Genomic DNA, 25,095 nt, shown 5'->3' on the forward strand with positions numbered 1-25,095 from the left:
ATAGAAAATTTTGTGAAAATTGTATTTCTATAGAAAATTTTCCTCAAAATTTTATTCCTACATTTTGTCAATATTTTATTCGAATGTTGTCAAAATTTTATTCGTATAGAAAAATTTTTTTTAAGTTTTATTCCTCTATAAAGTTTTCTCAAAATGTTATTTCTATAAAAATTTTCTCAAAATGTTATTTATACTGAAACATTTTTCAAAATTTTATTTCTATAGAAAGTTTTGGTCCATTTGTATAAAAAATTGAAGTACCTCTTGATTGGAAAAAAATATTTTGCAAAACCTACCAAAACATCAAGACTTCTACCAATCTACCAAACAGTAAAAATCTATCATTTTTGGTAGAATTCTACTAACTGCAGAAATCGAACTTTTCACTAGGTTTTATACAGACACCCTCAAAAAAAACGCTTCTGTAACATATACCCCAAACACATTTTGCTTCAAGCATATATGTTTTCAGGATTGGTGCAAACAAAATATTGTTTGTATTGTTCAAACATATTATGTTTCAACTTAGGGCATACACTGATAGTAAAGAATTTTGATGAAATTTTCTTTGTGTGGATATATTTTTTAGGCACCAATTGGTTACTTTCATTATTTTACTTGCAGCATACCCTCTAGGTCTCTCTTTGTTTATAGACTATTTCCAAATTTATATATGTTTGCATCTAAGCAAACATATATTCACAAACATTTTATGTCCCAAACATAATATGTTCTAACATATTAACATATATGTCCCAAACATGTTATGCTAGTTTATTTGAGTTTCAAACATATAATTTTTACACCCAAACTTATGAAAAACAGTCTTTTTCGTTCGTGTAGAATTTTATTTAAGACCATGGTTCGGACAAATTTTACTGTAGTTTTCCTACTAAGTTATCACTAAATAGGCTCGTAAGTGTATGCGTATCCAATAAACGCACATTTGTGTTGAATTTGAGTACACACATTTTTCACCATGTCTTTTGATGTATTTTAACATCTTTCAATTTTAGAATATAGAAAAGGTTTCAACCATTTCCCTCATAAAATTTAAAGTAAGAGCAATTAAAACAAAATATGTGTTGTGCATAATTAAAATTTCATTTCGTTATACATGCTTTCAATATCGCTGAATAATTCTCAATTTTAATTAAAACTCACCGAGTTGAGTTTTAATTTGTATCCAATCTGACAACATTATTATCCACCTAATTTTAATTCGCTCATTTTCTAAATACAAAAACGATATTACCATTATAAACTTACAAGCTACAATAAATTAAAAAACTATCGATATAACTTAAAAACATGTTATAAATCGACGCTACCGTATAACTCGTTACAACCCAAAATACTCAGAAAACTTCATTTTATTATTATTATTTTTTTTGTTTTTTAATTTATTTCAAATTAGTTTCTTTTTTTTCTCAATTTCTTTAACATTCATGTTTTATATGTTTTGCATGTGACGGCATAAATTATGGGGAGATGCATTACTGGTTTTTCATAAAGTTCGTAAAATAAACGATACACACGAAAAGAATTCAACAACAACGTAATGTAAACAACGTAATGGTAATGTGCATTCAACACGCAACTTGTGAACGCTATATCCAGACTGGGATATGAAAATTAAACCTGGATGCACACATTTAACATTTTGTTTCGTTTAACGATGCATGCTATTGGAAATCATACGCATGATTACACTGAAAGATTTATGTAAAAATATTAGAATCTTTGAATTTTTGATTGATGTTAACATTCTGAAATCAAGAGCTATTTTCATGGTGTTGAATTTAGAAATTTACTAAAAACACGAATTTTATTATTTTAGTATATATTTTTCAAACCCTCAATTACGTTAACGACGTTTGACATTACAGAAATGTCACCAACATTAGTGTGTAAATATAACCATAGCGATAGGCGGTAGGCGAACCATTTTTTCCGCGATGACGAATACAATAAGCTTGTCGGTAAAAAATTTCATTTTTTTAATTTCCTTTTTTTCAATATTTAATATTGGAGTTAATAAAAATATATGTTGAGTTATTTGAAGATGAAAGAATATCCGCGTGGCCAGGCCACAACAATGCTTAGTGGTGTGTTCAAAAAATTGATAAGCGATGGCAACACTATACCATTTTCCGCCAAGGAAAATAGATGAGAGGGGATTATCCACCCCTATTGCCATTTTGTTGATCGGTCGAAACTGGAATTGTACCCATCACCCTTTGGAAGCAAGGCGGACATGCTAATCTTTGCACATGTTTATTGTATTTCTTTGTCGTAGAAAAATGTTTCGCCTACCGTCCATCGCCATGGTTATGTTTACACACCAATTATGCCATGGTATAACATAACCTCAATTTAGAATTTCTCGAAATATTACAAAATAAATCTTAACATCTGTTTTTTTAATATTTCTCGATCTTAAACATTACACATTTTCTGCGTGTAGAATATTCAACAATTTGCTGTTAATCTTACTCCGGGGGACCACATTGCTCTAGCAAGGAGTTAAAATAATGCCATAGTCATCATGCCACTCACGACAACGGTGTGGGTATTGGTGGCGGCGATGGCGATGACGCGCCACCACAACACCACATATTGGAAGATTTCAATGTACGATGTTTTATTTGTGGTTCTGGTATATGGGTATTGGGGATTGATACTTTGTTACCTCCTCTGGTATGCATTCATTTAATGTGTGTTGCAGTGCGTTTACACTTTATTGCCCAACTTTCAAGAGCTTGGCTATTTTGAATTTATTTTCAGTTGGCGATGATAGGGTATGCAGGTAAAAAATTAAAACAAAACTAAATAATTAGATTGCAATCCGGATTAATATAGAAGATGATTCTGTTTAAATTAATAATATAATTAGTTACTAAGTTTTTCTTTTCATTTATGTTATAAAATATTTTTGTAGTTTTATGGTAATTTATATTAATTCAAATTACAAAATAAAGTCACATTAAATTAAAATTTTTAAGAAATGGCAACACTATTTTTGAGTATTTGACATTTGCATGTAGTTAAGGTAGATATAAGATACGGTCGGACAAAATCATAGATAACTAATAGATGACCCATCGGTGTCAAACGCAGTCTGACAGTTCCCAAAATGAGGGATAAACGAAGAAAATAGGGGGAATTACAAATTCTCTCTTAGATTCGTTTTTACAATTTTCCTATTTTATCCACAATTTTAACATTTTTGATACACTAGATGATTTATAATCAAATTAAATATTCAAAAGTTCATATTTGAACAAAAAATTGCGACTAAAACCGCGAAAATACAAAATTTAATTTTGAGCAAATTTTCTCTTTATGAAAAACACAAAACGAAATGTCAAAAAATTCATTTGGGTTTCTTCGACATTTTCTGGTCGGAGAGCGACGGGCCATCTATTAGTTAGGTTATCTATGGACAAAATCAACTGGTTTGGACATCCTAGCCGAACAAAAGCATTCATTTCGGCTATGAGAATTTAGCCGTTAGAATTGACACATTAAAGGTAGTGTAAAGGTAGTCAGCTGATCGTATCTTATATCTACCTTAAGTACATTCAAATGTCAAATACTCAAAAATAGTTTTGCTGTGTATTAAAAATTAAAAATTTTTAATTTAGTTTGACTTTATTTTATAATTTGAAATTAGCCACCTAATTTAACATAAATTACAATAAAACTATAAAAATATTTTATAACATAGAAAAAGAAACACTTAGTAACTAACTATAATATTAATTTAAACAGAATCATCTTCTATATTAATCGGGATTACAATCTAATAATTTATTAATGTTTTAATTTTTTTTTAAATTATTATTAATTTATTTATTTTTTATGAGAAATTCAAATTCTTTACAAAACTTAGTACAATAAATCAGATCTAATATTTTTTTTATAGGGATACATATATAAAATTTTAATTTATATAAAATTTAAACCATTTCTTCCGAAAACAACTACTCCGAAAAAAATGTTACATGTATACATTTTGATAGTCTATTTAAATAGATGAAGATTTACGGCTAATTTCTTATATCCGAAAAGACTAGGACATTTAAAACAGCTAAATTTATTTTAAAAAAATCAGATGTTTTTGACATTTCCCTGCCAACATTTTTTGAATTTGGCTGCACTTTTGAAAATCACCACCACTTCGAAAACAGTCGTATACGATATCCAAAACTCGTCGCAAAAGTGCCGTCACTATTGAGAAGTTGTACCACGTCAAGTCACTACAAAAAAATGTCGCATAAATAAATTTAGAATGACGCCAATAAGAACCACTTCAAACTATTAGAAAAAGTGCATTTTACGATAGTTGTAAAAGAATCATTGTGGTCAAGTAAAATACGATTGTTTAGATGTTTATTAATTTGAATAAAAAATTTACAAATTCTTCCACATATAACATATATAAAATCACATATAACATCATGCCTTAAAATGGAATTTTATTGATTTAGAAGTTTCAATTCTGCTTTGCCCGTACTGTAATCCCTATTTGTATGCTTGTTCTTTGATAGTTTAGTATTTTCCTCGTTTTGTATTCTGGATTAGGCCAAGTGGTGATTAAACGCATTTCAATGTGCCTCATTTTTTTTCTCCCTATCATGCCTATTGGCAGTTTTACCAAATACCAATTCAGTCGTCCCGCCAGCACCAGATTCTAACTTAATGTTTGTTTAAGTGTTCCTACAGATATAGCCCCTAAGTTTTAGTGATTGTCGTCGGTCGGCGCTTTCTTGCAATATGCAGCATATGTTGCCTTCGTCGTGTTTCATGGCGATTGTCGCCTTGGTTTTGTGTAAGACTGGCTACTTGCCGCCTTAACTATTTAACTTTATTGTTAAACGCTTGTTTCCTTTTCTTCTATGCATTACCAGTGGATTTTAGTTTAATGTCTTTTTTTCTCTCTAGATTTGTGGGTACTTTATATTTTCAAAGGTTTTTGTCTTTTGTTTAAGGTGGTTTATTTAGAGTTTCTTTGTTGGAATTTTAAGTAAATATTTATGCAAATGAAATTTACAAAAACATATAACATGGAAAATATTTCAAATATTTGTTGAAATAATTTGCAAATATTTTGTTTTTAACATCTTACAATCTTTAAACATTTTATTAACATCGACAAGAAATGCTATAGCTTTTGATGAATATTAAACGACAATCATAATATCAAAACATAAATCAGCTGATGGCTTGCGAATATCTTTAATGGAATGCCCTGTAGGATAGATTAATATGGTATGATAAACTAAATATATGATTTTATCCAACGCTGATCTTTTCATAAAAAAAAACACAAAAACTTAAAACATGTTATTCCTTGGGCTTCAAAATAAATACCATAATAATTACTTTATTTAGAGTTAAATATGTTAGTATTTAATTATTTATTGAATGTATCATCCTTGCGCAGATATAGAAGAATAAAAAATACTTAAATTTGTCCAATTGTTTTAAGGAGCAGATGGCTGAATTTTAAATGCCATTATTCCCCATATAATAGCCGTTGGATGACAAAGATCCGTTGGCGGTAAAGTAGCTCTACGGCCTCAATATCTTCACTAGGGTTGCTAAGTTTTTATTTTGCTTTCAAACCATTATGTGGTAACATAAATAGTTTATGACCAAAAAAAAATTAACTAAGTTATTTTAAATTTGAGATTTCTAAAGTCATTTTTAACCACAACAGGCAATTTTAAAATGTAAAAAAAAAACAGATTTTAAATTTTGATTAATATGTATTTTAAGTCATAAAACTAGACTCTTGTAAATTATACATTTGAAACATGTTAGACGTGATTTTAAATATATCAAACATATCTTGGTTAACAATATATCAGTCTTGTTTAATGTTTTTTTTTAACAACATAAATATTAAAAATTTGCAATTCACTAGGGACCAAGCACATGAAACAAAGAAACTAGTTTTCTATATGATAAATGTTACATACTTAATAATAGTAATTATTTTTAATAGAAGTGTTTAGGAAAATTCTTGGGGATTAACAAAACTTTATGGTTTCGAAGGTAGCTTTAGCTAAATATTAAACAATATATAGTTACATAAAAAAACAATTGATGATAAATTTGTATTCAGAAAGGAACCTTCAATTATTTAATAATATAAAATTTACCTTTCTTACCATTTTATATAAATCTATAGAGTTTAGCTCTTTTTAGATTTATAGAGAATGAACGAGATAAATTTTATACATTATTCATTTTACACTTTATTTAAAATGTTAATTATTGACACACATTAGTTTTAATCTATTCTCAATAGTACAGATATACCTGTAATAAAAATTACTTGTTATTCATATTTTGCAACTATAAACTCTTATAACAATGGAACAATATATATGTATTAGCCTTTTTAAATAGATAGTCAATTTTAATTAATTATTGAAATTAGGACAACTTATTACGAGGTTCGTTTTTATCCAGAGTATAAAATTGAAACCTACAAATGCTAGAAAATATTTTCAATATTTAGATATTTCGTTCGGATAAACTTATATTATGATCAGCACATCACACAGGAGATTTCGAGTCTTGTATGAACGTGCATAGTAATACACGGCTGCCAGATTTTTTCGATAGAGACCCCCCAAAATTTCGAAATTATATCCCCAACTGAAATATTTTCCCCATGAAAAATCCCCAAAAGGAAAATTCATATAAATATTGTATGCAAGTAAATTTAAAAAAGAAAAACAATCTCACATTATCGAATTCTTTAATAGGTAAGGACTTCAGCAAGTCTATCAGTTGGTCAACTGTGTGTTTTGCAATTAAAATTGCCGACTTTGTTTTTCAGAAAGCCAAAAATTGTAAAAAAGAAAATTTTGTCAAACTTGTATTTCTATAGAATATTTTTTCAAAATTTTACTTCTTAGAAAATGTCAACATTTTATTTCTATAGCAGCAAATGTTGTAAAAATTATATTTCTAGCGAAATTGTTTTTAAAAATTTTATTTCTATAGCAAATGTTACCAAAAATTTTATTTCTATAGAAAATTGTATCAAAATTTTATTTTTATAGAATATTTTGTCAAAATTTTATTTCTATAGAAAATTTTCTCAAAATTTTACTTCTATCGAAAATGAAGTCAAAATTTTATTTCTATAGGCCGGTACTCTGTTCGGTTTTCGCGTTGAAACTCCATACAAAACCAAAAAATGCGAAAAATTTGCGAAATTTTTTCCATTTGTGATACTTTGTTTTTTCGTGTTGAAAAGCTGACGTTTATAGCACGGCGCCATTTGCAATGTGAATTAAGAAATAATTTATTTATTAAAAACTATTTGTGCGGGTTTATAAATCAAACACGGACCATATTTTTGTTCCGAAACTATACGAAGGATCAAAGGAATAGCAGATCAATTGCCCAAGGAAAAATAAAATGTTATTTTGTAAAAACAAGCAACAACCACCAACTTAATCCAATATCGCTCCCTGTAAAATAGCGCTCCAAGCTACCTAAAAAAACGCCGCTTTCTATGTGCGAAATAATGGTTTCCATAAAAATTTTTCGCAAGAATGAACATAGTACCGGCCTTATAACAGCAAATGTTGTCAAAATTCCATTTCCATAAAAAAATTGTCAAAATTTTATTTCTATAGAAAATTGTAACAAAATTTTATTTTTATAGAAGATTTTGTCAAAATTTTATTTCTATAGAAAATTTTTAAAAATTGTATTTTTATAGCAAATGTCGTCAAAATTTTTTTTCTATACCGAAAAAAGTGAACTATTTTACTGGAAGAATTAAGTACCTCGCACGAAACTTGAACTAAATTTTACTCCACATTTTGAGATTTCCACAAAGCGAAACCTGGAAATTGTAATGCCCTGTTGTACTTTTTAACTGCAGTTCACGAAATTACATCATCTCATAGAAGAAAAAATTAACTAAAAGTGAAGAAGAAAATCATTGGCGCCAAATCATGATCATTTTAACCAGACAGCAGTTCATTCTTACTATTTTTGGGAATCGTACGAAAATCTTCTTTTGCTTTAGTTCATATTGAACTTATGTGTCATTGAACTCTATACTCACACATGGTCATTGCACTTTATACTCACATTTAGTTCATAAAATTTTTGAGACATACTTAAGTCATTAAGCTGTGGAAAATTTCGATAAAAATAATAAAATTCAACTACAAGCAAATAAATTTTTTTCAATTAAAATAAGTTCAATTTAGCGTTAGTTTTTTTCTGTGTATAGAAAATTTTATCAAAATTTTAATTCTATAGAAAATTTTTTACATTTTATTTTTATGCAAATGTTGTCAAAATTTTGTTTCTATAGAAAATTTTGTCAAAATTTTATTTCTATAGAAAGTTTGTGAAGTACCTTTTAGTTGGAGAGGAATATTTTGCAAAATCTACTAAAGTCCATAAGCATTTTTGTACTTCGCTTTTACACGTTCTATAACAAATTTAATACAGTGATTGTGATTGCAGGTGAAAATACCCCCAACCACGAGAAAAAATCCCTAATCGTCAATCACTTAATAAACTGTGACGCAATGATTAAACCATCGAATATAGGTTAGGTTAGGTTAGGTTAGGTGACAGACCGATATTTCAGGCTCACTTAGACTATTCAGTCCATTGTGATTTGGTGAACTTCTCTCTTATCACTGAGTGCTGGATAATCCACCGCTGAAAAACTTTTTGGTGTTCGGTCGAAGCAGGAATTGAACCCACCACCTTGTGTATGCAAGGCGGGCACCACGGTGGCTCCCATCATCGAATATAGATTAAGGTGTGACCAACATTTGTTGTTTGTCTCGAAAAATAGAAAAATTGAATATCGACTCTAAGCCGTGACGGACTAAATGAAAACAGAGTACTCCTTTAAGGCCGGTACTATGTTCATTCTTGCGAAAAATTTTTATGGAAACCATTATTTCGCACATAGAAAGCGGCGTTTTTTTAGGTAGCTTGGAGCGCTATTTTACAGGGAGCGATATTGGATTAAGTTGGTGGTTGTTGCTTGTTTTTACAAAATAACATTTTATTTTTCCTTGGGCAATTGATCTGCTATTCCTTTGATCCTTTGTATAGTTTCGGAACAAAAATATGGTCTGTGTTTGATTTATAAACCCGCACAAATAGTTTTTAATAAATAAATTATTTCTTATTTCACATTGCAAATGGCGCCGTGCTATAAACGTCAGTTTTTCAACACGAAAAAAACAAAGTATCACAAATGGAAAAAATTTCGCAAGTTTTTCGCATTTTTTGGTTTTGTATGGAGTTTCAACGCGAAAACCGAACAGAGTACCGGCCTTTATCCAGGACATCTCAAAAAATATGCAATACTGCCAATCACAGAATACAAGTGAAAGCTAACATGTTTAATATATGAAATGCTCAAAGAACAATAAATATTTACTGGTGTGATTATTTATGATACTGTACCACTTTGAATTTCATGTTATTCGAAAAATTAGTCACAATAACTTGCTATTGTGAATCGAAAAAACGTCACTTTTTAAAAATTCAATCTAGCAACTCCGACGCTACTTGTACTAATTGGACTAGAATGAAATGGAATGGAAAAATAAATTTTGCAATTTTGTATTGCACAAATAACAATAAATATTTACTGTTGTGATTATTTATGATACTGTACCACTTTGAATTTCATGTTATTTGAAAAATTAGTCACAATAATTTGCTATTGTGAATCGAAAAAACGTCACTTTATCAAAATTCAATCTAGCAACACCGACGCTACTTGTACTGATGAGATGTTCTGGATAGAACTTGAATTTCATGTTAAGCTGAGTACTATGTTCAGTTTTCAAGCTGAAAACCAGCTTATTTTCACGGTTACTTTTTTTAATCAATTAATTTCGAAATATTAAATGGTTCGCAATAAATACATTGGACCTTGTCCATCAATAATTTGAAGAGACTTGATAAAACTGTTTTCGTCTTCATATATATTTTTGCATTTTTAATTTAGTGTTTTGGTGAAAAACTCGAACATAGTACTCACCTTTAAGGTGGGTATTAAGTTCGAGTTTAGCCGCTAAAATCGCTAAAGTTAGAACTAAATCAGTAAAAAAAGGCATAAAATCATACATATTTGTTGCAGATTTTATTATAACTTGATGGGGAATAGCCCATAGCAAATTTTCACAAAGTTTGTATTCCTTAAAGTGGATTAATTAAGAAAAGTAATGGTGAAAAAATAGCGATTTTAGCGGCTAAACTCGAACTTAATACTTTTATTCCAAAAAGGTGACACTTTATTAAAATTCAATCTTGCACTCTATGAGAAGGTCTGGATAGAACACAAGTGCAACTATGTTCTGGATAGCTCTTACAAATATTGCATCCAGTACTAAAAGAAAACAGGGCTATTATTGTGCGAATATAATTGTAATATGAACAGTGCATAAATCACACAACTTATCAAAACAAATTTCAATTAGCGTAAAAATTCGGATCTTCGGTTTATTTCTTCTTTTATAAATCGTATGGCCAGTTTCTCATCCTCCGATTAACAGGTAACCGGAGGATAGATCACCGGTTAGTAAAATTTTTGTATGGGATCACCTGTTTTATCGGTACGATAAATAATAACAAGACATTGAGAAAACGACCCTTAAAAATTATTTTCTACCAAAACCTTGAACCTTCCACTTAAAATCATTCGATACCATGTTGCTATAAAATCTGACGTGTCTTAGGATCGGTTTCTCATCCTCCGATTAACCGGAAAATAAATACAATTTATGTATGAGATCAACATAAACAATAATTCAGTTCCATTTACAATTTATTACTCAATGTAATCTCAGCCATTGATTGTTTTACAGAATTAAATGTTTAATAGCCTTTTTATTATTATTGTATATTGTTTGTTTGCACACTTCTTGTGCTCTTAAGAGCATTACCTATTAACATTGACCTGCTATAAATTATTTAAAAATACTAATAAATTGTCAATGTAATGTCACGGAGGGAAAAACAAGTTTTTACTACATATTTATCATGCCACCATATCGAACATGATCAATTTATGTTTTATTGTGGTTAAAATTACCATGAACAAAAAAACAATACAATTTTGTTGAAAATCATGACCAAGATAATGTCTTTCATCTAAAGGCCGGTACTATGTTCATTCTTGCGAAAAATTTTTATGGATACCATTATTTCGCACATAGAAAGCGGCGTTTTTTTAGGTAGCTTGGAGCGCTATTTTACAGGGAGCGATATTGGATTAAGTTGGTGGTTGTTGCTTGTTTTTACAAAATAACATTTTATTTTTCCTTGGGCAATTGATCTGCTATTCATTTGATCCTTTGTATAGTTTCGGAACAAAAATATGGTCCGTGTTTGATTTATAAACCCGCACAAATAGTTTTTAATAAATAAATTATTTCTTAATTCACATTGCAAATGGCGCCATGCTATAAACGTCAGTTTTTCAACACGAAAAAAACAAAGTATCACAAATGGAAAAATTTTCGCAAATTTTTCGCATTTTTTGGTTTTGTATGGAGTTTCAACGCTAAAGGCCGGTACTCTGTTTAGTTTTCGCATTGAAACTCCATACAAAACCAAAAAATGCGAAAAATTTTTTCCATTTGTGATACTTTGTTTTTTCGTGTTGAAAAACTGACGTTTATAGCACGGCGCCATTTGCAATGTGAATTAAGAAATAATTTATTTATTAAAAACTATTTGTGCGGTTTTATAAATCAAACACGGACCATATTTTTGTTCCGAAACTATACAAAGGATCAAATGAATAGCAGATCAATTGCCCAAGGAAAAATAAAATGTTATTTTGTAAAAACAAGCAACAACCACCAACTTAATCCAATATCGCTCCCTGTAAAATAGCGCCCCAAGCTACCTAAAAAAACGCCGCTTTCTATGTGCGAAATAATGGTTTCCATAAAAATTTTTCGCAAGAATGAACATAGTACCGGCCTTAAAACCGAACAGAGTACCGGCCTTAAGAAATTGTTGTATCCATTAAATAAGAAAGGGGGAATTATGAAAGCAATTTAGTAATTTCTAAAGTTCCATATATAAAAAATATTCTTCTTCATCATTTTGTTTGTCTTAACTACTCTCTTTTAATTGTCTACTGTCATTTATATAAATTGCCTATCTACAATGGTACAAAAAAAATTTAAAAAATTGTCTAGTCTTTTAAGTTATTTTATGTGCCGCTTTATTAAAAGCATTCCATATTAGAGCTCAAGTCTAAAAAATGTTTGTTTATCGTAATTAACGTTGATTGCCCACACCGTTTATTTAGTTATATTGCCACCAGGTAAACCCAGTCTCCCAATTCCAAGCCTAAGTTGATTAATCTGCAGAACAGCAATATGCCACTAAGCATTTTTTTAATATCTGTAGCCAAAATAAATGTAAAATTTGGTATGGAATATATAAATTCATTTTTGAAAAAATAGTAATTTTAGAAAAAAAAAAAAAACACAAACTTATAAATGTTTCATAATCATTAAATTATTTTTTTAATTTTACTTAACGACTTTTAATAATTTTTTATTAGAAAAAGTTTCGTTTTTGTCTAACCACCTTTCAAAATGTTTGTATGAATCACACTAACTCTGATTTTGTCGTTATATTTAAATTTGCCAATTTTGAATATGTTATTATCACTTGTGTTGATCTTCATTATGTATGTGGGGTGATTATAATACCTCCAGAGTCAAGTGTAATAATCATTAACGAATGTGTGTCATTCAATTTATTATTAGTTTTGTTGTTTAATTATAGTTTGTTGCAGATTCTTGTTTTTTTTTTTCATAAACATATTCTCTATTGATGTTAAGAAAAAGATTCATCGTTTATTTTGTTTTATTTTTTATTTTTAGATACTTCATATGAAAAAGCATGCAGGCGTGGCTCAGCACCAGCGACACCCATATTGGGTCAAAAACAAAATCAACAAGAGAACAATACCACATCGAGATTTACGAATTTCTTTTCAAAAAGGTATGTATATATCAAGACAATAATGAAATTTATTTAAAAATGCATTATCCCAATTATGAAACTGAATTGTGTTTTAATTCAGCTTCATATTGAATACCTAATTGGACTAGAATGAAATGAAATGGAAAAAAATAAATTTTGCAATTTTGGATTGAGCCCGTGACCCTTTGTATACAAGGCGGGCACGCTAACTATTTTACCAAGGTGGCTGCAATCGCCAACCAAATTTTTTAACTCCCTACTAAATATTAGCCTTTTTTCTGTTAGTACTTCAGTGCCCAAGCCGTGAAAAACTAAAAGAAAACAGGATTCTATTTATCCACGTCCAAACATGTACAACACTAGTATCAGATGTTTAAAAAAAATCACAGAAACCTAGTGAAATCTTAAATTTTTTATATATGAAGTGCTCAAATAGCAATAGATATTTACTGCTGTGATTATGTTTGACAGCCTACCACTTTTAATTTTATGTTATTCGGCTAATTTAATTACAACATAATGCTATTGTGAATCGAGGAAACGTCACTTTATCAAAATACAATCTGGCAACACAGACGCGATTTGAACCAGAGAGAATAGAAATACAAGAGGACGAAACTGTGAAGGAAACTGCGTCAGAAGGTGGCAGTCATGGGGAAAATTGGGAGGCACCGTGGTGCAATGGTTAGCACGTCCGCCTTGCATACACAAGATCGTGGGTTCGATTCCTGCTTCGACCGAACACCAAAAAGTTTTTCAACGGTGGATTATCTCACCTCTGTAATGCTGGCAACATTTCTGAGGGTTTCAAAGTTTCTCTAAGTGGTTTCAGTGCAATTTGGAACGCCGTTCCAACTCGGCTATAAAAAGGAGGTCCCTTGTCATTGAGCCTAACATGGAATCGGGCGGCACTCAGTGATAAGAGAGAAGTTCACCAATGTGGTATCACAATGGACTGAATAGTCTAAGTGAACCTGATACATCGGGCTGCCACCTAACCTAACCTAACCATGGGGAAAATTTCTCTAATATCATGCAGTTTTTGTCGGCGCTTCTCTCAAATATCATACAGTTTGCGTCGGTGTCACCCAGTTGAGTTATCTGCCGCCTTTATGAAACATAAGTAAAATAGGATTTATAACCTACTTTGTAATAACAAATGTTCTTTTATATAAATCTTTTTATTCTATTATATTTTTTGGCAGACAATTTGAAATTATAACTGTTGATGCCTTTACAAACAATTTATCAAAACAGCGCTTCGACCGCACGTCGGTAATACCAAAGCTGCAGGCATTGTGCGACATCTATACGGTTGACATTTGTTGTTTTTGTAAAAGAGAAATTTTCGTCCTCTTGTCTTTTTATTCTCTCTGTTTGAACTGAAGGAGTGTTCTGGTTAGTGCAACAAGGTTCTGGATAGCACATACAAATTTTACGTCCTGACCACCTGGATACTCAACAAATAATAAAATATTTGCAAAAAAACCCTCGGCAACGAGAAACGACGAATTTTTTTTTTTCGACAAGTTTATTGTATTTGTTCGCCGCGAAAAAATTTTTCGTTTACCGTATATCGCCGTTTTTATGTTTACACGATATGCTCACTCTTTCGAGATGTGTAATGCGCCGTTCAGACTATAAGTTTATCCGGATGATAATGCCCGTGTGCAACATTTCGAGACATATCCCAGATGTTGGCTACACTATAAGTTAGAATCGACTGCACAATTGATACTGCTTCTTGTTAATGCGCTTTACAGACTATCAGTTATTCCGGACGACAGTGCTCGTGTCGAACATATCCCATATATTGTGCACATTATAAATTAAGTCCGAAGGCATAATCGATACTGCTGCATGTTTACGGGATCGATAACACATTTACCGATTATTTAGTCATCGCCGACAAGTCGTATCGATCCGACAGACTGTAAGATTCTTTACAAATATCGACATTCCGTCCGGAATAACTGATAGTCTGTTAAGCGCATAATGTGATCTATAACGTCCCAGCAAAAAAAATTTGGAAGTTCTTCCAAAGGCACAACTTTAAAAGCACTTCCAGAAGATACACTCCCAATGATGTTTTTTATTTTAACTACCCAAGAAGTCCTTTTAATTCAATTTTTTATAACTTGTTTTTTCATACTTTTAATGGGTAATTTGAACTTTTTTGCTTCAAATAGGTTAAAAACAGACTAAGAATTCATAAAATGGTACAAATCATTTAAATTTTGTCGAAAAAAATGCTAAATCCAATTTGAAAAAATTGTGAATTTTTGAAAATGTTTGAGGTCAAACGTTTCCACAAGCGTTATACGCTTTACAGACTATCAGTTATTCCGGACGGAATGTCGGTGTTTGTAAAGAATCTTACAGTGTGTCGGATCGATACGACTTATCGGCGATGACTAAATTATCGGTAAAGAATCTTACAATGTGGTCAATCGCCATGAATTTTCGATGATGACTAATGCGTCGTCCAGAATATAAGAATTATCGGACGTAGGTAAAATATCGATAAATGTGTTATCGATCCCATAAACAAGAAATATCGATTATGCCTTCGAGCATAACTGTAGCCAAATATTTGGGATAAACTTATATTCTGGACGGCACATAAAATATCGTAGTGTGAACAAAGACTGAACATTCAATTGGATACCCTCTTCACGGTTTTATGGACCATTCATATTATCAGTTTATCCGTCTGTTCTTTGTAACAAATCTTATATTGTGATCAACCTGCGATATGTAAAAAATCTATAAATGAGTAATCGGTCACATTAATAAGCTGTAGTATCGATTATCTTGTCGAATAGTGTGGACAATATCTGTGACTAAAACTGGATACCTCAAACCTTCCTCAAAGGCTCTCTTTTATTGGGGAACGTCTAAAACCTTTAATTATCAATACATGAATTTGAAAGTTATCGTTTTGCAAAATGTTATATGGCTTTATATCTTTATCTCCAAACAAATAACATTTAAAAACACAAATTAAAAGTTTGCTAGTAACATATCCATCCCAACACTAACACACCCTCTTTAGTGGTATTATCTAATAAAGGGTGATTCTTTTGAGGTTAGGATTTTCATGCATTAGTATTTGACAGATCACGTGGGATTTCAGACATGGTGTCAAAGAGAAAGATGCTCAGTATGCTTTGACATTTCATCATGAATAGACTTACGATCTGCCACAACGTCGAATTTTCAGTGAATGGGCCCTAGAAAAGTTGGCAGAAAATCCGCTTTTTTATCGACAAATTTTGTTCAGCGATGAGGCTCATTTCTGGTTGAATGGCTACGTAAATAAGCAAAATTGCCGCATTTGGAGTGAAGAGCAACCAGAAGCCGTTCAAGAACTGCCCATGCATCCCGAAAAATGCACTGTTTGGTGTGGTTTGTACGCTGGTGGAATCATTGGACCGTATTTTTTCAAAGATGCTGTTGGACGCAACGTTACGGTGAATGGCGATCGCTATCGTTCGATGCTAACAAACTTTTTGTTGCCAAAAATGGAAGAACTGAACTTGGTTGACATGTGGTTTCAACAAGATGGCGCTACATGCCACACAGCTCGCGATTCTATGGCCATTTTGAGGGAAAACTTCGGAGAACAATTCATCTCAAGAAATGGACCGGTAAGTTGGCCACCAAGATCATGCGATTTGACGCCTTTAGACTATTTTTTGTGGGGCTACGTCAAGTCTAAAGTCTACAGAAATAAGCCAGCAACTATTCCAGCTTTGGAAGACAACATTTCCGAAGAAATTCGGGCTATTCGGGCCGAAATGCTCGAAAAAGTTGCCCAAAATTGGACTTTCCGAATCGACCACCTAAGACGCAGCCGCGGTCAACATTTAAATGAAATTATCTTCAAAAAGTAAATGTCATGGACCAATCTAACGTTTCAAATAAAGAACCGATGAGATTTTGCAAATTTTATGCGTTTTTTTTTTAAAAAAAGTTATCAAGCTCTTAACAAATCACCCTTTAAAAATGTCTCCAGAAATTGCATGTAACAATTCAATTTTTCAATTTAGCTGTACGTTTGAGCGTTTCCAACCACTTAGCACTCCCTAAATTTTCTACGAATTCTGGTTCGTTCCTTCTAGACTGTATTTCTCTTCCCAAAACTTGAGTCAAACGCCATCGTTGCTAAAAGTCATTCGTTGGTGGTTAGTCAAAGTATCATATTATAAAGATATGGTCTAATGCCGATTAATGTATCCCTTTCGGCAAAAAGAACCGGCCATAGTAGAAGCCTTTTTTCCATAGAGATATAGTGAAACACTTGTTTGACTATGGTAGTGACGAGGATAGAAGAAGTCATCTATCAAATCAACTGAAAATGCACTTGAGCATTCGCAAACTTTAAGTGGGAACAAATAGAAGCTCTCTGCACATATTGCCTGAAAACTAAAGCGTCTGTAAACCTGCAATATGCGTCCCTCCATGACTCAACGTCGTTTGTCGGTATGTGATTGTCTTATTGAATTGGCCAAAAAGCAAAAATTCAAAAGCCTAACCGCAAAACAGCACAGCTGGTGTGCGGTGTGTGGTTACAGAGTCTCACCCTCTTTGCATCTATTCCCTGGTTCCATGGTAGAGCTATGCATAGGTTATCTTTGTTTACTTGATTTGTTGGTTCACTGGCTTTGGGCCATGATGGCAATGTACAAAGTGTACCAAAAAGACTAGCAGTAACAAAAATCCAACTAAACCTGTACACAAAAAGTTGTATATCAACGAAAAATACGTAAAAAAGTTTAGACCAAAATAACAACAAAATGAAAAATTGCATCCATTGGTTACATGCAGTTCTCTATTATTCTAGGTTCACTAGTTAATCAGCTATCCTTACCATTGGTTGTAGTTGTGAGTATTTTTACGCGGTAATAGTTTAAGGAGAATAGTGTTATAATAAGATGAAAATATCCCTAAGGGAGGCCATAAAGTGAATCGCCAGTATTTCATGATCTATTCAGGTAGAATTGAGGAAACATTGAGGAACAACATTTTAAGATTTTTTTGGTTGGTTGTTTTGGTTCCAATAATTGACATATGGAGAATAGAGCAACAATGAAAAAATCTACATACATTTATGTCCTCCAAATGTCAATCAATTAGAACGTTTTTAATTTAAAATTACCACAAAATGCAAAGGAGTCCGAATTCAAGAATAACACAATAAGGTTGTTTTCTTTCAGATCTGTTTATCCGAGACATCTCCAAAAATATGCATCACTGCCATCAGCTGTTTAAAAACACTCACAGAAAATAATATATTATATTTTCAATGCGCTTATTTCAGTTAGAAATGGACACCCACAGTTAAATAAATTGTGTCTCTATTTGTTATAATATTATGAAAGATGTCCACTTTTAACAGTGTGCAATTGATAGAGGTTTCACTGTATTTGGGTTTCTATTCACATTTTATTGGTGACTTCCTTAAATGCCAATATGTGTGGTCAATCCCACTATTTATCGTGTGCCTTACATTTCTTGGATTTTTGTACAATTGCTTGCCAAATATAATGTCTAAATAGACAGCCCGAACCTAGATCAAGGGTGTGTTTCTGTTGATGACGAGCCAATCATATAAACCACCCACATATCGACGTAGGAAGCTCTAATCAATTTGGCCTATAAGTTATTTGTACTTATGCTCATGTACTTACAGATTGAGGTTGGCCAGAGTTTCCTGGACGGAAAAAGGGCAGATTAGATTGTGGAAATGTCTGTTTTCGATAAGCGGTTGCTTTGGGCAATAAAAAAATAGGAAACTTGTGTTATTGCCAATAAATAAATATGAATAAAATTGGTATTTCCTTGAGTTCAATAAATATATCATGTATTAAATCTAGGAAGAAAGTCAAAGCTTTGATTTAGTAAAACTATTACCATGTCAACATTTTTTGAATTTGACGGCACTTCTCAGAATCCCCAACACGTCGAAAACAATCGTATACGACGTCGAAAACTCGTCGGAAAAGCGCCGTCACTATTGAGGCAGCGTGTCTCGAAAAATATCTGAAAAACAACCACTTTATTCCATTTCGAAAGTCAAAAATTGTTCACCAATATACCTTTCACAATTTTAAGCAGAATGTTTTCATCACTTCATTTCCCTTTTTATTTAAATAAATTATAATAAGCTGGTTGCGCTTGGCGTTTCACAAAATATAAAATGGCTCTTCTAAGAATAGTGATGCAAAATACTTTCATGTACTTTTTGATATGCTTCTCCCATCACAGTTGGCGATTGTTTTGGTGTCATTTACGAGTCTGTGGTAGCGATGAGGATGAAATGGAACTTTGAAATGCTGGCAGGGTATAATTGCCTAATTAGAGATTTCGAAACTTTGAATTCAGATGCAAATTGGGGTTACAAAAATCGATTTTTGTAATCTTCTAATTCGACTAATCTTTGATATTTTTAAAAATCGAGTAATCAACTTTTGATGTTGGTTAAAATCGAGTGTAAAAGGCCAAAATCTCTTTACAAATCTCAAATTTTCATTTTGGCAAAGTAATCGCCAAACAAACGCCTAACAGATTTAATTAAAATTAAATTTCATTTAATGCGCTTTACAGACTATCAGTTATTCCGGACGACAGTGCTCGTGTCGAACATATCCCATATATTGTGCACATTATAAGTTAAGTCCGAAGGCATAATCGATACTGCTGCATGTTTATGGGATCGATAACACATTTACCGATTATTTAGTCATCGCCGACAAGTCGTATCGATCCGACACACTGTAAGATTCTTTACAAACACCGACATTCCGTCCGGAATAACTTATAGTCTGTAAAACGCATAAGCAGCACTTTTTTTGCCAGATAATTGACCAAATTAAAATGACTAAATTATTTTTTTTTGTTTATTTTGTGGGCTTCTTTTCAAGCACCGAAAGTTCTATACTGCGTTCACACTATGCTCGAAAATTCGCATATTGTAATTTGCAAATCGCTTTTCCTTTCAACTGTCAAAAAATGAGATATCGAGCATAATGTGAACGTAATATAATTTATTGAAAACAAAAATTTCAGTTTTATCAGCAATGGAAATCATAGAGAGAATATTTAAAAAAGTTGATGCTTAATATTATACGAAATTTTCGCACGCTTAATGTGTCTTACAGACTATAAGCTTTTCCGGATGGAATGTCCGTGTTTGCACTGAATCTTACAGTGTGTCCAATCGATACGACAATTCGTTGATGACTAAATAATCGGTAAATGTGTTATCGAACCAATAAAAATGCAGCTATATCGATTATGCCTTCGGAATTAACTTACAATGTGGCCAATATTTGGGTATGTTCGACACGATCACTGTCGTCGGAATAAACTTATATTCTGTAAGGCGCATAAAATTTCATTGAATTTTCTCAGGAAATTTGTTTTCTCCTTCATCTATTTTCTGCGACTATCATCTCGTATGAAGGTCCCCTAAACGCCACATATGAATGTAAACGCGTTTCTATTTAGGTACCCTTCACAAGTAGCACCCCAATGAATCATCTGCTTTGAATATCAATTCGAATCGCGGGCTAATTCAAGCAAAAATTGCAGAATTCAAAGAAATCGGATATTTGTCTCCACCAGGTTATAGGGGAAATAACCATTTATCCATGATTCACTTCCAAGGGATTAAAACGCTTTTTAATTTTTCATATATCAAAATGTTTTTGTTGTTGCCGTATTTGTCTGAAAAATTTCCTTTACTTTTTTCCAGATCGAATCCTTTGAAGCGAACAAAATCGGTTACCAAACTGGAGCGAACCAAAAGAGGATCGGGTGGCCTGCGAGGCTCACGCTCACATGAAAGTTTGTTATCCAGTCATGCTGTAATGTCAACTATAGGTATGTACAATAAGGGCTTGGAAGCCCTTAATTTAGAAGGAGATTCGTTGAGAGGCTAATTAACGATTATTATTTCAGATCTCTCTTGTACTGGTGCTGTGGGTGTTGCACCCGTTCACCAATCGGTTTTGGGACGCCGCTATTGTTTCCAAGTCCGTGGCGGTCCTCGAGGTGAACGTTATTACTCTTGTGGCTCACGTCAGGAACGTGATCTATGGATCTATTCATTGCGCAAGTCTATTGCTCCAAATGCTGAACACTCCCGCCACACTGACAATTCCCTTAAGATGTGGATATACGAGGCCAAAAATCTACCACCAAAGAAAAAATACTTTTGCGAATTGCATCTGGATAAGACCCTCTATGGTCGCACTAGTGTTAAACTACAAACCGATCTTCTATTCTGGGGAGAATATTTCGACTTTCCCGATATACCCGACATCAATGTGATCACAGTGAACGTTTTCCGTGAGGTGGAAAAGAAAAAGAAACGTGATAAACACATGTTTGTGGGCTCGGTGAAGATTCCCATCCATGAGGTCACCACTCGTTTATTCTCCGAAGATTGGTATCCAATACTCAGTGAGAAGAACGATAGCCTTAATCGTAACGGAAAGGAGGTGATTCCCACTCTACGCATTAAATGTCGTTTCCAAAGTATTGATATTTTACCCATTAATGTGTATGCCGATTTCTTGGCCTATCTCAAGGAGAACTATAAAAAAGTTTGTGAAACTTTGGAACCTGTAATTGGGGTAAAGGCTAAGGAGGATATAGGTCAATCTCTAGTCTTGTTAATGCATGCCCAAGGTTTGGCCGGGGCTTTCTTGACAGATGTTGTAGCCCTGGATCTGTTGCGTGTTGGTGACCAACGTTTAACTTTCCGTGGAAATTCATTGGCCACAAAGAGTATGGAAGCATTTTTGAAATTGACCGGAGAACAATATTTGCAAGACACCTTGGCTGGACCCATTAATGAGATCATACAATCGGATCGTGACTGTGAAGTGGATCCTACCAAAGCGACTGGTTCGCTTCAAAGACAACAGGCTTCCCTGAGAGCTGCAGTTCGCAACGCCTGGCAATGTATCTATGAATCGCATAAGAATTTTCCACCACAATTGCGTAATTGTTTTGCCACTTTCCGTGAAAGATTGGAGCAATTGGGTCGACAAGATATGGCTGATAATTTGATATCGGCCTCCATATTCTTACGTTTCCTATGTCCAGCTATATTGTCGCCCAGTCTTTTCAATATAACCAATGGTAAGTTATGGCCTTCAATTGAATTGCAGTATGGTTTATTAATGCTTCTCATTTCTCACCTTAGAATTACCCTCTACCCGCGCCACACGCAATCTCACATTGGTAGCTAAAACTCTACAAACCTTGGCCAACTTTACCCGTTTCCAAGGCAAAGAAAACTTTATGGAATTCCTTAATGACTTCCTGGAACAGGAGGCTCCCAAAATGAAAGAATTCTTGCAAAACATTTCCACCCGTCCCGAGCATGCTACTCCCGAATCCATCTTGGATTGGCCTGGTTATATAGATCAAGGCAAACAGCTCTCCATATTGCATATGCTATTGAGTGAAAGTGTTTCCAAATTGCCCGAAGCCCGTCAACATGATCTGGACCCTTTGCAACATATTCTCGATGAAATAACCAAAGCCAAAGAAAGCAACAGCTATATGCAACATTTGCCCTGCAATATGATGATGTCTACCTCATCGACCAGTGAAAATCAAGAGAATCGCAATCCCGACGAAATGATGACTTCCCAAAGCTCAGCTGGAGGTCAAAGCGGAGTTGTTCAACAGGCCCAATTGGCCCAACCCCAACATGCAGTGGTCACTAAACCAGTACCGGCTGAAAGAGGCATTATGCGAGGTGTTTTAACTCCCAGCTCCTTGGAGAAGAACATATTCCGTTACAATGATCCCACAGTGAATGGTTTGTTGCAACAGCATCAACAACAACAGCAGCAGCAAAACATAAGTAATATGGACAAGCGCCACTCGAATTCTCAGACTTCCATAGTAGGTCTCTCGTATACCAGTGGCATGCAGCATGCCCAAAGTCAAAGCTCCATAGCTTCTTCATCGCAGATGATGCCTGCTGGAGTAGCCCATCATTGTCCCCCAGCCCCAAATGCCAGTGCATCGAATACCATGGATCGCTTGTATTACACAGCCACAAGTTCCAATGGCAATCTCTCAACAGCCAGTCACAATGGAAACGAAAGTGAAGTAAGCTCTGCAGGAGGTCAAGTCCGAGCCACAACTTTGCCCAGAGGCAATAACAATTATGATGAATCCAATGGTGATTTTATACAGATTTCTGGATTGGACACCAACAGTGCTTTCGTACGCAAATCCCCCACACCACTGCTGAAGAGCCAGGCTAATCAGGGTGGTGTGGTAACCAGTGCAGTTAGCATGTTGAATGCCTCCCAACAGCAAAAGCAGCAGCAACAGCGTATGCTTAACAACTCCTCCTTGAGCTTGACGTTGAGCGATCGCACTCCCAGTAAATTGAATCTTGGTATTCCCGACCACTCAAGCTCTCCTCTGTCCCATAAAGTATCAGCATATCCCCGAAACAGGGATTCAAATCCCAATTCGAATATGCCCATGAATCTGGAAGATTTGGATGATCTATTCAAATATGCCGAAGAACATGCAGTAGTGGGTGAGGTTCAACCTTCCAAGAACAAAGAACAGTTATCGGGAAAAACCAGTCATGGTTCTAGTTCAGGATACCAAAGTATTAATACCCAGGGTCGAGAAGATTCCCAACAACAGGCCCCAACGACAAAGACAGGCTTAGCAGCTCCCTTAGCTTTCAAAAATCCCAGTTATCAATTGCAGCAGAATACATCGTCCTCTCAGACTCCAGCTGGTCATCATCATCATCACCACCATCACCAAAGATCAAATTATAACTCTGGCCTAACAGCCCATCAGCAATTGTTTGGTGGTAACAATAGAACCAAATCGAATGCTGGTGGTTTGGTGGCAGCTAGAGCTGCTCTGCTCAATGGAGCAGCACCCCTAACACCTTCGTCCAGTGAGGAGCGACTTTCTACAGATAATTATCATAATTATGCTCCTGTAAACAAGATTTTGAAATCACCATCTCATGGACATTTGGATGCCCAAAGAACTTTAAGTGGTGGTAGTACATCGTCGGCTTCAAGCTCGAATATGCAACAAGGCTTCAATGGATCACAATCACAGCCCCAGCAACAACGTATGCCACGTACCAATCCACAATTTAAACGAGAGGATATTTATGCTCCTTTGAATAATGGTGGTAATTACTTGACTTCGTCATCAGCCTCATCTGCTGGAAGCAGTGGCATAGCACAACACCCGGGAACAGTGGCAATTTATAATAATCCCTCAAGGCAGCAACAGGGCACAGGACAAAACGGAGGTATGATGATGTCAGGTAATGGCAGATATCAAAGACGATTAAGTTTGGATTCGGCCAGGACCTTGTCGGATAGTTCAACAGATACCGAAGGTATGTAGCAAAGGGGGTTTATATATGTACATAACGAGGATTAAATTTCTAATTTTTGTTTCTTTGCCATGTAGGTCACTGCCCTCCTCACGAAGGCAATAAACGCCGCCGTCAACCCCGCAATCATGTGAATAATAGTTCTACTCATGCCAACACTGGTAATTCGGGTACTACAGCCCTTAGCAGCTATGATCAAAATGGTGAAATCCAGTTATTGCAAGAAACCTTAGATACTTTACGCCACACCTTGGATCGAGATGAAGCCGAGTTGCGAGATTCCAGTGATGAGCTCTTCGCTTTACAACGTTGCAATGGCTTCAATGGTTGTGGACCAAATGGTATTACCACTTTGACAGCCAATAATTTGAGTTTGCAATCAGAATCCACAATGAGGAGTATTATTGATAGGTAAGTTGAAGCGAACGAAGAGGTATAGGAGAGAAGAAAATCCTTGGACGTTGTTATGGTAGAAAATTGGGGAGTATTTTAATATTGCATCTGTCGAAATTCTACTATCATAAATTATGGAAAAAGTGTGTCGAACATTTTGATGAAAAAGTCGAAAAAAATTAAACTTTTCAAAATTTTAAAAAATATCCCAAAGTCGAGTTGAAAAGCTATCTTTTCTAAATTTTAAAAATGTTGAATTTCGA

General features: G+C 33.7%; 1 protein-coding gene across 6 annotated transcripts in view; it reads left to right on the forward strand.

Annotated features, from left to right (window-relative positions):
- The window catches only part of raskol (Ras GTPase-activating protein raskol), a 679,447-nt gene that overhangs the window by 650,327 nt on the left and 4,025 nt on the right, over window positions 1-25,095 (forward strand). For all 6 annotated transcript variants that reach the window (XM_075300491.1, XM_075300492.1, XM_075300488.1 and 3 more), the window contains 5 exons: window positions 12,924-13,044; window positions 20,786-20,913; window positions 20,992-22,179; window positions 22,244-24,442; window positions 24,517-24,850. In XM_075300491.1, the coding sequence (XP_075156606.1) occupies window positions 12,924-13,044; window positions 20,786-20,913; window positions 20,992-22,179; window positions 22,244-24,442; window positions 24,517-24,850 (3,970 nt within the window). The remainder of the gene's footprint in view (window positions 1-12,923; window positions 13,045-20,785; window positions 20,914-20,991; window positions 22,180-22,243; window positions 24,443-24,516; window positions 24,851-25,095) is intronic.

The sequence above is a fragment of the Haematobia irritans genome, chromosome 3, assembly GCF_050003625.1.
Source record: "Haematobia irritans isolate KBUSLIRL chromosome 3, ASM5000362v1, whole genome shotgun sequence".
NCBI classification, from domain to species: Eukaryota; Metazoa; Arthropoda; class Insecta; order Diptera; family Muscidae; genus Haematobia; species Haematobia irritans.